Consider the following 18,513-nt stretch of genomic DNA (forward strand, 5'->3'; position numbering starts at 1 on the left):
TGGTTGGCTGGCTGGGTGTTTGCACCCCATTCATTCATTCACCCCGTTGCCACGTGGAAACCGTACGCACTTCCTTTTGAACAATCCGACCAATCCACAATTAGTGTTAATTAGATGGCATTTTCGCCCCCATTGCTCAATAAAGCGTGTCCAGCCTAGCAACAGTAGCTACGCAAAAGTCCACTGAATCGAATATTTGAATCTGGCGTTGAATCGATTCACTTGGCACTCGCATTTGTTCGCCAAACTGAACCGATTCCGAAAACCGACGTGAGTCGATTCCCCGTGTATGTGAGTCGATTCCACTCTACGTCACGGTGGAAAACAAGCCGAGCGCCTTTAGCTTTAGCGCTTCACTCGGTGCCGTGAAAATGACCGGCTTTCTGTAGCCGCCGATGGGAACGACAACAGTTTTGGGTTTAGGTCTCCTTACCAGAACACAGAAATGAGCCCGAGGGTCGTTTAAGCGGCGGGTGGGGGCGCAGCGAGCGGTCTGCTCCTCGGGCAAAGCGGCTAAGCTAAGCTAAGCTAGGCTAACGGCGGGGTCTCCTCGGCGCTGTGAGCGGGGGAAGGAGCTTGGGCGCCGGGCAGAGCGCTGTGTTTACCACCGGTAAGTTTCGACACTGGCCCCCAGTCACAGCAGGCCTGTAGCCCGGGGAGCAGAGCTTTACTGCGGGCAGAGACAGGCCTTAAACACCCTGCTTATCGTCGGAGGGGAGTGTCTGAGCTGCTGGGGTGTCTGAGTCGTTTTGTAAGGGAGTGTGAAGGTGTAGTCAATCAGACGCGCACCGCTGATGGGTGGAGGAGGTGGAGGAGGAGGAGGAGGAGGAGGAGGAGGAGGGGGTGTGGTGCTCATTAGGATAATATAACTTTTTAGACAGTTTATTAACCCCGTCCTCACACCTGCCACTGATCCGGCCGGCAGTGACCTGCCAGTCAGCACAGCTGCCACCAGCCACCAGCCACCAGCCTGAATACCAGAGGTGGAGAAATCAGGGCCAGCACCACATCACGTACAGTCCTCACACACACACACACACACACACACAACCTGCTATTACTGCGGTTCTTTTGGTGGCAGATGGGTTTGGGTTCTTCTAGACTCATCCAGAAACATCTGCTTGGGTTCTTGTTCTGGAGAACGTTGGTTTGCTTCCTCATATGATGTTCTGGGGTTCCTTTACTAAAGGAAGTGGTGTTGGTTCTTATGTTGGGCTCCTGGGTTCATTTTACTGGAAGACATGGGCTTGGTTCCTGTGTTCATCATTCAGAAGATGGACCAGGAAGGGAATGGGGTTGGGTTCTGTGGTCATCGGTAGAGAGAGCTGGTGGGGTTCTTGGGTTCCTTTGTGGAGAACATGGGTTTGGTCCCTGTGTTGATGTATGAAGAGTGCTAATGGGGTTCTTTTACTGGAGGATCTGGGTTTAGTGGACCGTGTTTGGTTTGCTTCCTATGGTAATCAAACGAGAGCTGTGGGGTTGGTTCCTCTGAGATCATCTGGAGAACACAGTTGGGGTTCTTTTACTGCAGGACGTGGGGGTAGATTTATGTTGCTGTGTAGACCGCTGTTGGGTTCCTTTATCTAACAGACATGGGGTTGGTTCCTGTGTTTATTTAGAGAGAATGTGTTGGGGTTCTAGTGGGGTTCTAGTGGGGTTCTTGTAGTAGTTGACCTATGTTTGATTGCTGTGTTAATTCAGAGAGAGCCGTTGGGTTCTTTAACTGGAGGGCATGGGGTTGGTTCTTGCAAACATTCAGCGAGATCGTAGGGCTCCTTGGTAGAGGACAAGGGTTTAGGTTCTTTAACTGGAAGACATGGATTTGGTTCCTATGTTCATCCAAAGAGAACGTGTTGGGTTCCTTTTACTAAAGGAAATGGAGTTGATTCATGTGTTAATCTAGAAAGAGCTAGTTGGGTTCTTTTACTGGAGAACACAGGGTTGGTTCTTAAGTCCATCGAGAGAGAACTAGTGGGGTTCTTGTACTAGATGACATAGGTTTGATTGCTGTGTTCATACAGAGTGAGCTGTTGGGTTCTTTAACTGGAAGACATGGGGTTGGTTCCTTTGTTCATTCAGAGAGACCTAGCTGGGTTCTTTTACTGGAGAACACAGGGCTGGTTCTTAAGTTAATCTTGAGAGAACTAGTGGGGTTCTTGTACTAGAGGACATGTGTTTGGTTCCTGTATTCATCAGAACATGTTAAGTTTGGTTCTAGTTCTGGTTCTATGTTGGGGTTCTAGTGGGGTTCTTGTACTAGATGATATAGGTTTGATTGCTGTGTTTATCCAGAGAGATCCGTTGGGTTCTTTAACTGGTGGACATGGTGGTTAGTTCCTCTGTTTGTCCAGAGAGACCTAGTTGGGTTCTTGTACTAGAGGACGTGGGTTTGGTTCCTGTATTCATCAGAACATGTTGGGTTTCTTTGTCTGAATGAACATGGGAAGCAAACCCATGTCTTTTAGAGAGTGAGAGAATGTGTTGGGGTTCTAGTGGGGTTCTTGTACTAGATGACCTAGGTTTGATTGCTGTGTTCATCCAGAGAGAGCCGTTGGGTTCTTTAACTGGAGGACATGGTTGGTTCTTGCGTACATTCAGAGAGAGATCATAGGGCTGCTTGGTAGAGGATAGTAGTGGAGCATATGGGTTTGGTTCCTGTGTTCACCACCACCCTCTCTTTTGGTTGCAGCTCAAGGGCAGAGGCATCTCTCCAGGTGACCCCGGGAGCGGCCGGTGCCCCAGCCGAAGAGACGGGGAACAGGATTGGGAAGCAGGGGGGAGCGGCCACCGCAGAGCCCGTGGAGAAGATGCAGGCCGGCAGCCCGGAGAAGAGCTCCTCCTCGGCGCAGGAGCTCAAGGAACAGGGCAACCGCCTGTTCCTCTGCCGCAAGTACCAGGAGGCCGCGGCCTGCTACAGCAAAGCCATCGTAAGTGTGGAGGAAGGGGGGTGGGGATGGGCCTGGACACTAGGGCTGGGTGTCATCAACTTTTCCAACAGGACCAATATCAATACTATATTGTATTGGGATTTGGTAGGTGTGAAACGCTCGGTTCTAGATAACCTCCCCCAGTCAGAGCTGGAGTTCTACATTGGAGGTTCTAGATAACCTCCCCCAGTCAGAGCTGGAGTTCTACAGTGGAGGTTCTAGATAAGCTCCCCCAGTCAGAGCTGGAGTTCTACAGTGGAGGTGAAGGGAAGCAGACGTCTGAAGCTCTAATAAAAGCTCCTCACAGAAAGTTCTTCACCTAATGGTGATGAAGACGCTGCCTGATGCCTGAGACACGGTTCTACCAGAGTTCTGAGAAGAGTTCGGCTCTAGAACCTGCTTTTAAAATCATGCCTGTTCTTGTGTGTGTAGAACCGGAACCCCTCAGTAGCAGTCTACTACACTAATCGGGCGTTGTGCTACGTGAAGCTACAGCAGTATGATAAGGCATTGGCTGACTGCAAACACGCCCTAGAGCTTGACAGCCAATCAGTGAAGGCGCACTTCTTCCTGGGGCAGTGTCACCTGGAGCTGGAGAATTATGAAGAGGCTATCGGCAACTTGCAAAGAGGTACACGCACACATGCATAGGATCTACATGTGACACACTGTAATACACTACAGGAAGCGTAGGGGGCGCTCTATAATGCTCTATAATGATCATGTGATTCACACGCTCATTCTGACAGACTGTAATACACTACAGGAAGCGTAGGGGGCGCTCTATAATGCTCTATAATGTTCATATGATCCACACGCTCATTCTGACAGACTGTAATACACTACAGGAACCGTAGGGGGCGCTCTATAATGCTCTATAATGATCATGTGATTCACACGCTCATTCTGACAGACTGTAATACGCTACAAGAAGTGTAGGGGGCGCTCTATAATGCTCTATAATGTTCATATGATCCACACGCTCATTCTGACAGACTGTAATACACTACAGGAAGCGTAGGGGGCGCTCTATAATGCTCTATAATGATCATATGATCCACACGCTCATTCTGACAGACTGTAATACGCTACAGGAAGCGTAGGGGGCGCTCTATAATGCTCTATAATGTTCATATGATCCACACGCTCATTCTGACAGACTGTAGTACGCTACAGGAAGCGTAGGGGGCGCTCTATAATGCTCTATAATGTTCATATGATCCACACGCTCATTCTGACAGACTGTAGTACGCTACAGGAAGCGTAGGGGGCGCTCTATAATGCTCTATAATCATATGATCCACACGCTCATTCTGACAGACTGTAATACACTACAGGAAGCGTAGGGGGCGCTCTATAATGCTCTACAATGCTCATATGATCCACACGCTCATTCTGACAGACTGTAATACACTACAGGAAGCGTAGGGGGCGCTCTATAATGCTCTATAATCATATGATCCACACGCTCATTCTGACAGACTGTAATACACTACAGGAAGCGTAGGGGGCGCTCTATAATGCTCTATAATGTTCATATGATCCACACGCTCATTCTGACAGACTGTAATACACTACAGGAAGCGTAGGGGGCGCTCTATAATGCTCTATAATGATCATATGATCCACACGCTCATTCTGACAGACTGTAATACACTACAGGAAGCCTAGGGGGCGCTCTATAATGCTCTATAATGTTCATATGATCCACACGCTCATTCTGACAGACTGTAATACACTACAGGAAGCGTAGGGGGCGCTCTATAATGATCATATGATCCACACGCTCATTCTGACAGACTGTAATACACTACAGGAAGCGTAGGGGGCGCTCTATAATGCTCTATAATGTTCATATGATCCACACGCTCATTCTGACAGACTGTAATACACTACAGGAAGCGTAGGGGGCGCTCTATAATGCTCTATAATGCTCTATAGTACTCACGCTCGTTCTGACAGACTGTAATACACTACAGGAAGCATAGAGGGCGCTCTATAATGCTCTATAATGTTCATATGATCACATTGCCCTCTGCAGCGTATAATCTGGCGAAAGAGCAGCGTCTGAATTTTGGCGATGACATTCCGAGCGCACTGCGCATCGCAAAGAAAAAACGCTGGAACAGCCTGGAGGAGAAACGCATCAGCCAGGAAAACGAGCTGCACGCCTATCTCACCAAACTCATCCTGGCTGAGCGGGAGAGGTAGCTCTGCCATCCTTCAGTAGTGTCTGATTTAGCTACATCACTGACTGTGAACAGTGTTGATGAGTACTGTGTGTGTGTGTGTGTGTGTGTGTGTGTGTGTGTGTGTGTGTGTAGGGAAATGGAGGACTATAGAGAGAAACAGGTGGATGACAATCAGATCGACAGTGAAATCGGCAAGATCAAATCTAAACACGTGAGTCTCTCTCACACCATAATAAATAACCTTTTAATAAAGTGCAGCACATTTTACACACAGGAAATTCATACTGCTGTACAGAGAGACGGATCTCTCATAAATAAAGTCATAAAGATGAGATGAATATGAATCAGATTGCATTTATTATTATTATTAATGATCATTATTAATAATAATACTTATAATAATTATAAAAAGTAGTTCAAAGGTTGTTCATGTGAATCAGTGATTTTCTCTCTCTGTCTCTGACTAAAGGAAAAATATCTCACAGACATGGACGAGCTCTTTGCCCAAGTGGATGAAAAAAGAAAGGTGAGGGAGTGAGTGAACAAGCTGAATGACTGACTGAGAGAGTGTGTATGTATTTACTACACCTCCTTCCTAATATGCTAATCATCTGTGAGCCATTCTTATAAGACCATTGTTTTGCATTTCTGATGGTGGACCGGGGTTAGCATGGGCACTCTTGACTGCTGTGCCCTGGTCTTCACGTCCAACCATTTCTCCCACATCCGACACGTCGACTACACGAGCTGACTGTTCAGTTACCTCACGTGCAAGATAGTCGCTGTCATGTGCGTCATCTGAGACTGGTCTTAATGTTTTGGCTTATTGCTGTGTAATCATGTATTGTAATGTTGGATTGGGAACGGAGATTTTACATTTTATTCTTACATGTCTGTGTGTGTGTGTGTGTGTGTGTGTGTGTGTGTGTGTGTGTGTGTGCAGAAGCGGGAGATCCCGGATTATCTATGTGGAAAGATAAGCTTTGAACTGATGAGAGAGCCTTGCATCACACCCAGTGGCATCACCTACGACCGCAAAGACATTGAGGAGCATCTACAGGTAAACACACGCATTATAGGTCAGTGCAGTGTAAATACTTGTCTTAAGTAGGTAGGTGGGTTGTCGGGGTGTTGGAGGAGGTAGGTGGGTTTGGTAGGGTGTCAAGGAGGTAGGTGGGTTGTCGGGGTGTTGGAGGAGGTAGGTGGGTTTGGTAGGGTGTCAAGGAGGTAGGTGGGTTGTCGGGGTGTTGGAGAAGGTAGGTGGGTTTGGTAGGGTGTCAAGGAGGTAGGTGGGTTTGTTGGTAGGGTGTTGAGTAGGTAGGTGGGTTGTCTGGGTGTTGGGTAGGTAGGTGGGTTTGGTAGAGTGTTGGGTAGGTAGGTGGGTTGTCGGGGTGTTGAGGAGGTATGATCACTTGTCTGTAAAGAATAATCTCTCTCTCTCTCTCTCTCTCTCTCTCTCTGCAGCGTGTGGGACATTTTGACCCAGTGACCCGTAGTCCCCTGACCCAGGATCAGCTGATCCCTAATCTGGCCATGAAGGAGGTCATCGATGCCTTCATCCAGGAGAACGGCTGGGTGGAGGACTACTGAACATCCCCACCACCTGTCCGTCTCTCTCTCTCTCTCACACACACACACACACACACACACACACACACACACACACACACACACACAGATGGACAGAATGAGAGGAGTGTGAGAGTAGATCAGAGTAGCCTCCTGTATGTATGTGTGCACTTTAAGCAGGAGAACCTCACTATGAAACTCTCCTATAAACTGCTGGAGTCTCAGGTCTCCCGCCTTTCCTCTCTCTCTCTCTCTGTAAACACTTCATGTTTGTGCCACAGGCCTACACCCATTCTCTCAGAACAAGGGTTGTAGGGCTTTCTCTCTGTCTGTCTGTCTGTCTCTGTCGTTTCTGCTCTGTAGTGTTTTCTCAGTGTGAACTGGATTGAGGTATATAGTACATAGTTAATTTGGCCCCCCTCATTTTCATCCCCAGAGCTCACTGCAGAGCTGTCCAGTCATTTCCCCTGCTAGAACTCTCAGTCAGATATGTGTGTGGGTTCTCCTCAGGCTGTGTTCTGTTTGGGGAGCTGGAGATGCTGTAAGAGTCACCCGATTAAAAGGATGAATGTCTTTAAGAGAGAGAAACCCAGGAAGCCTCTTTCAGTCTTGGTTGGGGGCTGGGGTTTACACCTTTCCTTAACATGCGCGAGTGTCCGGATATCCACTAATCTGCCTTCCAGTGACGTGATCACTGAGATCTAGGTATGGGTGTATGGGTGCACAAAGGTTACAGTGTGGGTCACACCGCGGTTTGGACCTCACAGAGACAACAGAGAACAAGGTCAACATCAAATACATAAACCCAGATTTCTGTTCATTTATTCAGGGCAGACAGTCGTGCATATTTCCTGTACAGTCATGTGTAGCGCCCCCATCAGGTAATCTGTATAGGCTGTAGGGTGTAAACATTGGACAGTTGTAGGGAGTGTGTGTATGCGTGAAAACGCATCCAGCATGCTAAAAATGGCAGCATCAGCACCACCCTTGTTCAATCCATCATGGATTCATGAGTGGAAGAAAGGTTAAAATACATAGAACCTAACTCCCACCACCTTAGCAACCAACCTTCAACATCGTATAAACCACCTAAAATACCACAGCAACCACCTCATCCAACCCACCATGATTTCAAAAGTTGAATTAGGATGGGAAAAGGCCAGAATGCATAGCATCTAAATACTAACACCTTAGCAACCATCCTTCAACATCTTTGAAAGCACCTGAGATACCATAGCAACCACCCTCATCCAATCCACCACGATTTCTAGAGTTGAATTGGGATGGGAAAAGGCCAGAATGCATAGCATCTAAATAGCAACACTTTAGCAACCATCCTTCAACATTGTATAAACCACCTAAAATACCACAGCAACCACCTTATCCAATCCACCATGATTTCAAAAGTTAAATTAGGATGGGAAAAGGCCAGAATGCATAGCATCTAAATAGCAACACTTTAGCAACCATCCTTCAACATCTTTGAAACCACTTGAGATACCATAGCAACCACCTCATACAATCCACCACGATTTCTAGAGTTGAATTAGGATGGGGAATGGCCAGAATGCATAGCATCTAAATACTAACACCTTAGCAACCACCCTTCATCTTGTTAGAAACCACCTAAAATGGGGATGGGGTAAGGCCAAAGTATGTCTGTTACCATAGTGGATCTCGTAAATCTACTACAATTCCCACAATGCCATGCAAATCCAAACTTTACTGCTTAACAACCCTTACAACTATGTGGCGTATCAAAACGACTGCCATACATGGCAAAGAGACCAGTTACCACCCAGTGATGACCTAGCAACTACATAGCAACACCACAGCAACCTGCTAAAGACTGCATAACACCTTAACACCACCCTTCAACATCCTAGAACCCACCTGAGAAACAATAGCAACCACCACAACTTGTTTTCATGGTTGAATAAGATGTGAAAAGGCCAGAATATCAGAAACCCTGTTCTCTACAGCCAGTAAGACTGCAGTTACCATAACCGTACTCAGAAATCTACTACAGTTCCCACAATGCCATGCAAATCCAGCTTAAGGTTCTGGGGTGGAACCTGCACTTGTTACGCCGCTACGCCTGTACTGAACCGCATGTTGATGGGAGGTGTAAAAAGTGTGTGTGTGTGTGTGTGTGTGTGTGTGTGTGTGTGTGTGTGTGTGTGTGTGTGTGTGTGTTACAGTGCTGGAGCTGCATGATATGGGTGACCTGGGTGATGTTTAGAATGAGTACACAGTAGAGTTCATGAGATTGTTCTTAATGGTTTTGAATGTCTGCTAAACTGTAGATAGGTGTGTGTGTGTGTGTGTATTCTGTTTGTCACTTGGATGTTGCTGTGGGGGATTTCTTTGAGCTTTTTAACACACACACACACACACACACACACACCATTTCTAACCTCCATTGACAACGTTGCCAATCAAACTGCAGTAAAACTCAGCCGACCAATCAGGGGAAGAAGGAGGAGCCTAAGAATCAGCAACATTACGCAATCATTCTATGGATGATACCTCTGCCTTGCTGTGTGTGTGTGTGTGTGTGTGTGTGTGTGTGTGTGTGTGTGTGTGTGTGTGTGTGTGTGTGTGTGTGTTCGGCTGCCCTTCTCTGTTGAGCTGTATTTGGATGCTTCACTTTTGTTTTTGTTTTTTTGTTTGTTTGTTTGTTTGATTATTTTTGTCCAGAACATATAGATACACAAATACACACACACACACACACACACACCTATAAATACACACAGTTTCTTTAGTCTCGGTATCTGTGGTTCAGAGAGACTAGGTTAGCCATTAGCGAGAGTGGTTGAAGCTCGGTAGCTGTTCCTGAACTGTTTCTGGCCACAGCGGTTGTTCAGACCAGAGAAACATTTGGACGCATGTTAAATAAATCTTATTTTTTCTAAAACTCTGTGTTCCGGTCTGTTCCTCTGTGTCCGGCTTCTTCACCTCAGTGCTGCCTCACCTTACACGCTCCACAGAGGAGCTGGAGCCGATCACACCACCAGGCTTTCTAGCAACCACCATGGGGACCTCCATGCACCTTATTACATTATATACCATAATAACTGGATAGCAACACCCTAGGAACCACCTGGGACACTGTAGTGACCTCCTTCCACATTTGAAATGACATTGGACACCATAACAACTGGTTAGCAGCACCCTAGCAACCTCCTGAGACACCATAGCGACCTCCTTGCACCTTTGAAATGACATTCGAAACCATACGAACTGGTTAGCAACACCATAGCAACTACCTGGGACTTTGTAGTGACTTCCTGGCACCTTGACCATGACTGCACCACCATCATTCCAGAGAACACAGTTCCTCCACTGCTCCACAGCTCCTCAATGCTGGGGGGCTTTATACCCCTCTAGCCCACGCCTGGCATTAGGCAGCATGGAGCCAATAGGGTCATGTTTATCTGCTCCAGGTTGTGCTGCTGGTCTGCAGTGTGGAGAGGAACGCTGAACTGCTCAGAAGAAGCAAGCCTTGCCGGGGCAGCACCGTCAGCTTGGTGAGTTCCGGCGTTCTCGTCTTTAGGTTCCTCTCTCTCATTAATGTTGGCATCCAGCATTAGGCCAGCCTCAACCAGGGTACGTTAGTGCATCATGAACGGGTGGAGTTACACGCTTTTATACACTGGATAGAAGAGATACACTGCAGTAGGTGAAATAGGACAGGCTAAACTTCTGCAGGCTGAACGGGTGGGGCTGAACTGCTGTAGACAGAATGGGTGGAGCTGAACGACTATAATTTGAAGAGGTGGCGCTAAATGGCTGTAGGTTGAATTGGACAGGTTACACTGCTGTAGGCAGAATGGGTGGAGCTGAACGGCTGTACGTTGAATGGGTGGGGCTAAATTGCTGTATGTTAAATGGGTGGAGCTGAATGGCTGTACGTTGAATGGGTGGGGCTAAATTGCTGTACGTTAAATGGGTGGAGCTGAACGGCTGTATGTTGAATGGGTGGGGCTAAACTGCTGTATGTTAAATGGGTGGAGCTAAACAGCTGTACGTTAAATGGGTGGGGCTAAACTGCTGTATGTTAAATGGGTGGGGCTATACTGCTGTACGTTGAATGGGTGGAGCTAAACTGGCTGTAGGCAGAATGGGTGGGGCTAAACTGCTGTAAGTTGAAGGGGTGGAGCTAAACTGCTATAGGCAGAATGGGTAAAGCGAAACTGCTGTAAATTGAAGGGGTGGAGCTAAACTATTATATGCTGAATGGGTTAAGTTAAACTGATATGTGTTAAATGGGTGGAGCTAAAGTGCTTTATGCTGGATGGGAGGAGCTAAACTGCTGAACACAATAATGTAAAAACATCCAGACATGAAATGAAATGTTGACCATTAATGCAATATCAATTTTGACCAAAAATTGAGTACATTCTCACTTTATTACATTACTTATAACTAATTACATATTCATTACAATATCTCACTTTATTACATTATTCATAATTCATTACATTATTGGGTACTATTAAAGATCTAGACTGATCATTTGTAATACCTTATTTCATTATTATTATATTTATTACAGTATTAATACTTTATTTATTGAATATATTATTATTACTTTAGTACAATATTTGATTATCACTGTTGTTTTACAGGTAAATTATTTATTATTCCATAAAAGATGTTATTATTAGGCTGTTTAAATGACAAGTGCACAATGTTTAATTACTGGGGTTTTTATATTAATAATAAATGATTACAGTAATAAGAGCTACAGGAGAGCATGAAGCTTTATTGAGTGGATTTATGTAGAGAGAACACAAACAGTGTGTGTAGAGGGTTCTGTTATCAGTACTGGCAGTGTTCTGTTATCAGTACTGACAGGGTTCTGTTATCAGTGCTGGCAGTGTTCTGTTATCAGTACTGACAGGGTTCTGTTATCAGTACTGACAGTGTTCTGTTATCAGTGCTGACAGTGTTCTGTTATCAGTACTGACAGTGTTCTGTTATCAGTGCTGACAGTGTTCTGTTATCAGTACTGACAGGGTTCTGTTATCAGTGCTGACAGTGTTCTGTTATCAGTGCTGACAGTGTTCTGTTATCAGTACTGACAGGGTTCTGTTATCAGTGCTGGCAGTGTTCTGTTATCAGTACTGACAGGGTTCTGTTATCAGTACTGACAGTGTTCTGTTATCAGTGCTGACAGGGTTCTGTTATCAGTACTGACAGTGTTCTGTTATCAGTGCTGACAGTGTTCTGTTATCAGTACTGACAGGGTTCTGTTATCAGTACTGACAGTGTTCTGTTATCAGTGCTGGCAGTGTTCTGTTATCAGTGCTGACAGTGTTCTGTTATCAGTACTGACAGGGTTCTGTTATCAGTACTGGCAGTGTTCTGTTATCAGTACTGACAGTGTTCTGTTATCAGTACTGACAGGGTTCTGTTATCAGTACTGACAGTGTTCTGTTATCAGTGCTGGCAGTGTTCTGTTATCAGTACTGACAGTGTTCTGTTATCAGTACTGACAGGGTTCTGTTATCAGTACTGGCAGTGCTGGCAGTGTTCTGTTATCAGTACTGACAGTGTTCTGTTATCAGTACTGACAGTGTTCTGTTATCAGTACTGGCAGTGTTCTGTTATCAGTACTGACAGGGTTCTGTTATCAGTACTGGCAGTGTTCTGTTATCAGTACTGACAGTGTTCTGTTATCAGTGCTGGCAGTGTTCTGTTATCAGTACTGACAGTGTTCTGTTATCAGTGCTGGCAGTGTTCTGTTATCAGTACTGGCAGTGTTCTGTTATCAGTACTGACAGTGTTCTGTTATCAGTACTGACAGGGTTCTGTTATCAGTACTGACAGTGTTCTGTTATCAGTGCTGGCAGTGTTCTGTTATCAGTACTGACAGTGTTCTGTTATCAGTACTGACAGGGTTCTGTTATCAGTACTGGCAGTGCTGGCAGTGTTCTGTTATCAGTACTGACAGTGTTCTGTTATCAGTGCTGGCAGTGTTCTGTTATCAGTACTGACAGTGTTCTGTTATCAGTACTGACAGGGTTCTGTTATCAGTACTGGCAGTGTTCTGTTATCAGTACTGACAGTGTTGTGTTATCAGTACTGACAGTGTTCTGTTATCAGTGCTGGCAGTGTTCTGTTATCAGTACTGACAGTGTTCTGTTATCAGTACTGACAGGGTTCTGTTATCAGTACTGGCAGTGTTCTGTTATCAGTACTGACAGTGTTCTGTTATCAGTACTGACAGTGTTCTGTTATCAGTGCTGGCAGTGTTCTGTTATCAGTACTGACAGTGTTCTGTTATCAGTACTGGCAGTGTTCTGTTATCAGTACTGACAGTGTTGTGTTATCAGTACTGGCAGTGTTCTGTTATCAGTACTGACAGGGTTCTGTTATCAGTACTGACAGGGTTCTGTTATCAGTGCTGGCAGTGTTCTGTTATCAGTACTGACAGTGTTGTGTTATCAGTACTGACAGGGTTCTGTTATCAGTGCTGGCAGTGTTCTGTTATCAGTACTGGCAGGGTTCTGTTATCAGTGCTGGCAGTGTTCTGTTATCAGTACTGGCAGTGTTCTGTTATCAGTGCTGGCAGTGTTCTGTTATCAGTGCTGGCAGGGTTCTGTTATCAGTGCTGACAGTGTTCTGTTATCAGTACTGGCAGTGTTCTGTTATCAGTACTGACAGTGTTCTGTTATCAGTACTGACAGGGTTCTGTTATCAGTGCTGACAGTGTTCTGTTATCAGTACTGACAGTGTTTTGTTATCAGTACTGGCAGTGTTCTGTTATCAGTACTGGCAGTGTTTTGTTATCAGTACTGGCAGTGTTCTGTTATCAGTACTGGCAGTGTTCTGTTATCAGTACTGACAGTGTTCTGTTATCAGTGCTGGCAGTGTTCTGTTATCAGTACTGACAGTGTTCTGTTATCAGTGCTGGCAGTGTTCTGTTATCAGTACTGGCAGTGTTCTGTTATCAGTGCTGGCAGTGTTCTGTTATCAGTACTGGCAGTGTTCTGTTATCAGTGCTGACAGTGTTCTGTTATCAGTGCTGGCAGTGTTCTGTTATCAGTACTGGCAGTGTTCTGTTATCAGTGCTGACAGTGTTCTGTTATCAGCGCTGGCAGTGTTCTGTTATCAGTACTGGCAGTGTTCTGTTATCAGTGCTGACAGTGTTCTGTTATCAGTGCTGACAGTGTTCTGTTATCAGCGCTGGCAGTGTTCTGTTATCAGTACTGGCAGTGTTCTGTTATCAGTACTGACAGGGTTCTGTTATCAGTACTGACAGTGTTCTGTTATCAGCGCTGGCAGTGTTCTGTTATCAGTACTGGCAGTGTTCTGTTATCAGTGCTGGCAGTGTTCTGTTATCAGTACTGGCAGTGTTCTGTTATCAGTACTGGCAGTGTTCTGTTATCAGTACTGACAGGGTTCTGTTATCAGTACTGGCAGTGTTCTGTTATCAGTGCTGACAGTGTTCTGTTATCAGTGCTGGCAGTGTTCTGTTATCAGCGCTGGCAGTGTTCTGTTATCAGTACTGGCAGTGTTCTGTTATCAGTGCTGACAGTGTTCTGTTATCAGCGCTGGCAGTGTTCTGTTATCAGCGCTGGCAGTGTTCTGTTATCAGCGCTGGCAGTGTTCTGTTATCAGTACTGGCAGTGTTCTGTTATCAGTACTGGCAGTGTTCTGTTATCAGTACTGACAGGGTTCTGTTATCAGTACTGACAGTGTTCTGTTAGATTAGAGTTACCCTGTTAGATTAAGGTTTTGCTCTGGGGGGGAGCAGGGAATGCTCATGTCTGTGCTTCCGTCTGGCCATCTGTGCTGATATAGGGAGGACTCTGCACTCTGAGAAGTCATCCCAAACACAATCCTAATGCCTTTGTTTCCTTTGTGTGTTTCTTTCTGCCGAGCTGAGCCGCCCACCCTCAGCCGTCTACCATCGATGAGATGCTTGCTTGTGCCAGTCTTCTTCCATCTGAGCCAGAAAACTCCTCCAGCATGCATCTTTCGTCTCCCTGATCTCTCTGACTGACCCCTTGACCTCAAATAGGCCCTTCATTCCCTTATTTAGACTGCTGACATTAATGTCTGGTTTCAGTGGTTAAATCTGAGCACCTATGTTGAGTTAGCCTCACTCTTACTTACTAATTACTGTGTTTCCATTAATGATCCATCATTTCATTCTTTTTTTGTACCATCCGGTGTCGACCCGAGGAGGACGGGTTCCCCTTTTGAGTCTTGGTTCCTATCAAGGTTTCTTCCTCTTACTCTGAGGGAGTTTTTCTTTGCCACAGTTGCCATTGGCTTGCTCATTTGGGGCTCGGACACAAGGATACCAACCGGCAACTAGACTACAGGGACAAAAGTATTGGGACACCTGCTCATTCAGTGTTTCTTTTGAAATCAAGGGTAATAAAAGAGCTGATCCTGCTTCTGTTGGAGTAACGGTCTCTACTGTCCAGAGAAGAAGACTTTCTACTAGATTTATACTAGAGGAGCATTGCTGTGAGGATTTGATTGCATCACCATCCCCACGCCTGGCATTAGGCAGCATGGTGCCAATAGGTTCATGCTGATCTGCTGCAGAGAGTCCTATTCTATTGGCAGTACTTGCAATGAGTGCAACTTAAATTAGTTGAATGTAATCACTGAAAAGGGGTGTCCACAAATATTTGGACATATAGTGAACTTTAGATATTCAAACGTTGAAGCTGTTTGAACCTGTATTGATTGACAGTAGAGGCGGTTACCCCAACAAAAATAGGCTAGACTCTTTTTTTTTAATTCTCTTGATTTCTGAAGAAACAATGAACAAGCAGGTGTCCCAATACTTTTGTCCAGACTAGTTAGTGGTGGACTTTTCACTGGATCAGTGTATATATTGGAATTTATGACTTTATTAAATAGTTGAAAGTGGATTACCTCCAGACCCCCCATACCTCAAGCCCCCTATACCTCCATCCCCTTATACCTACATCCCCTCACACCTCCAGAACCCCTCATACCTCTTGGCCCCCTCATACCTCCAGACCCATCATACTTCCATCCCCTCATACCTCCAGACCCCCATACTTTCATTTCCTTATACCTCCAGACCCCTCATACATCCAGAACCCTCATACATCCACCCCATCATACCTCCAGACCCCCATACCTCAAGCCCCCTATACCTCCATCCCCTCATACCTCCAGACCCCCCATACCTCCAGAGCCCCTATACCTCCATCCCCTTATACCTCCATCCCCTCATACCTCAAGCCCCCTATACCTCCATCCCCTCATACCTCCATCCCCTTATACCTCCAGAACCCTCACACCTCCAGACTCCCTCATACCTCTTGGCCCCCTCATACCTTCAGACCCCCCATACCTCCATCCCCTCATACCTCCATCCCCTCATACCTCTAGACCCCTCATACCTCCATCCCCATCATACCTCTAGACCCCTCATACCTACATCCCCTCATACCTCCATCCCCTCATACCTTCATCCCCATCATACCTCTAGACCCCTCATACCTCCATCCCCTCATACTTCCATCCCCATCATACCTCTAGACCCCTCATACCTACATCCCCTCATACTTCCATCCCCATCATACCTCTAGACCCCTCATACCTACATCCCCTCATACCTCCATCCCCTCATACCTTCATCCCCATCATACCTCTAGACCCCTCATACCTCCATCCCCTCATACCTCAATCCCCATCATACCTCTTGGCCCCCTCATACCTCCAGAACCCTTATACATCCATCCCCTCATACCGCCATCCCCATCATACCTCTAGACCCCTCATACCTCCATCCCCTCATACCTCCATCCCCATCATACCTCTTGGCCCCCTCATACCTTCAAACCCCTCATACCTCTGGAGCAGGGGTGGTTGATTCCAGTCATTGAGGGCCAGATTCCTGCACAGTTTTGTACTCAGGCTCAGGCACACTGGATTCAACTCAGCTGTGAATGGCCAGGTTTAGAGGGTCTGTTAGAGCAGGGAGGTCAGTAAACTGGGCTGGACTCCTGAGTCTAATCTGAGAGGTTGTAAAAGGTGACATTAGTGTTCTTAACCCAACTGTGATGCAAGTGCTGAACCATTTTATTTATTTCTACAAATTTAAAGTGAAAAAAGAAATAAGCCCAGTTCAACCAGCTTGGTGATTCTGGCCAAATGAAAACTGTACCCTAGAGTGGTCAAGAGCTGAACTGGTCAACCAGCAGCTTGATGTTCTTGTATACAGAGACACCTCTGATCACACTCCTCTGATATTTCTCAGTGCTACTTTCTTCATCCCTGCTCCAGGTTTTCAGCTCCATCCTGAAGAAAACTTAAAGTCTGGATGTTCTGAAGAGATACTGAACCCACCTGGATTCACAGCAGGGTGCAGTTAGACCTGTTAGAAGGTTCACAATCTCACAGCTCTTTTACAGATATGGTTCTTCAGGAAACCAAAAGTGGTGTTTCTATGGAATCACTCAAAGAACCTGAGTCTGCCTCACATCAGAATCATTCTGGGCTCATTTCCAGTAGACTAGCTGACTAGCTGGCTGAAGCCAGAGGCAGGAGGACACACAGTAGAACCAGTGCAGATAACAAACAGGAACCAGACTTTTTAATCATCATCATCATCGGGACAGGCAGAGGCAGAGGTCAGGAAACAGCCAGGCAGATCCACAACCCAGGTCAGAACAGGGCAGAGGGTCAAATTCAGGCTGCGTCCAGATACTTTTGCTACTCCTCCTCCTTCTTTCCTATGTGTTATGCTATGTGTGTATATAACTAATTGTTGTATATGTACCGCTCTATGCAACAGCTGTGATTGGCTGGGCGGTACCCGGGGTGTGCTGAAAGCGAGTGTTGTGATTGGCTCAGTTCATCAGTAGTCCACAGCATATCTTCCTACAAGGAGGAGAGGAGTTGCAAAAGTTTCTGGAAGCAGCCAGTGACTTCACCAAGAGCGCCCAACACTGAGGCACTTCAGAGAAGTCCTAATCAGTCCAATCATGAACAGCACCTGTGTGCTGGAGCTGAGCCTCAGGTAAAGGCCTGTTCTTGAGCTCCCCACAGAGGCCAGCAGAGGGAGACATTACAATACTGAACACAAAGACTTGGACCCCTTATTCAGAGCTCCACCTGCCATTCAACCCGGACTGGGTTAGATCTCCTATTTCACAGGCTAGAGAACAGACTGAATTACCTGCTGTTTTTCTAATATTATATATTTCCAATATATTATATTGTATTCATGATATAGAAAATAATCGCAGCATCCCACTCACACTCTCAGGTCCACCAATACTGGTCGACTGGTGGTCCCTTAGACCAGTTTGGCATCTATAGGGGGCCTATGTTAGTGCTGTGGCCCCTAGGCTTCATTTTCCCACTTCCCCACCTCATAATTGACCATTCCCAACATGCTCATCTGATATAATTTCTGATAACCTTTTAATTATTTATTTTTTTGTTATTTGTAAAGTGACCTTGAATGTAAACAAGGTGTATAGAAATGGAATGTGTTATTATTACTATTACTATTACTATTAATAATAATAATAATAATAACTTGCAGTGGGCTCTGTATAGTACTGAAAAAATGTTCCTTGACTTTCATAATGATAGTGAAACTCTTTCTGGTATTGCAAATAACCTTTAACACTTCATTACCACCCTGTTACGCAAGTTATTCAGTGCTGTTTAGTCCGTATTTAGTCATGAGTAGAACCTACAGCACCTGGACGGTTCCTTAAAGAACATGCAGCTGGACAGATGTTAGCTGGACCCTTTTTAACAGCTGATAAACTGAACTCACTGGTATCATAGAGGTTCAGTATCCTGAA

At 45.8% G+C, this 18,513-nt stretch overlaps 1 protein-coding gene across 2 annotated transcripts; it reads left to right on the plus strand.

The window, feature by feature from the left end:
• Positions 1-317: 317 nt before the first annotated feature.
• On the plus strand, positions 318-9,608 carry stub1 (STIP1 homology and U-Box containing protein 1). Of its 2 annotated transcripts, XM_072679239.1 has the most exons (8): positions 318-610; positions 2,690-2,927; positions 3,360-3,558; positions 4,969-5,134; positions 5,252-5,330; positions 5,589-5,645; positions 6,063-6,179; positions 6,584-9,608. In XM_072679239.1, exons 2-8 carry the CDS (start codon positions 2,808-2,810, stop codon positions 6,707-6,709), a joined length of 864 nt encoding a protein of 287 aa, XP_072535340.1. In that variant the 5' UTR covers positions 318-610; positions 2,690-2,807; the 3' UTR covers positions 6,710-9,608. The 2 variants fall into 2 exon arrangements, with proteins under 2 accessions (XP_072535340.1, XP_072535339.1); XM_072679238.1 differs by lacking the exon at positions 318-610 and having other exon boundaries at positions 853-2,927.
• Positions 9,609-18,513: the final 8,905 nt, after the last annotated feature.

The sequence above is a fragment of the Salminus brasiliensis genome, chromosome 5, assembly GCF_030463535.1.
Source record: "Salminus brasiliensis chromosome 5, fSalBra1.hap2, whole genome shotgun sequence".
NCBI classification, from domain to species: domain Eukaryota; kingdom Metazoa; phylum Chordata; class Actinopteri; order Characiformes; family Bryconidae; genus Salminus; species Salminus brasiliensis.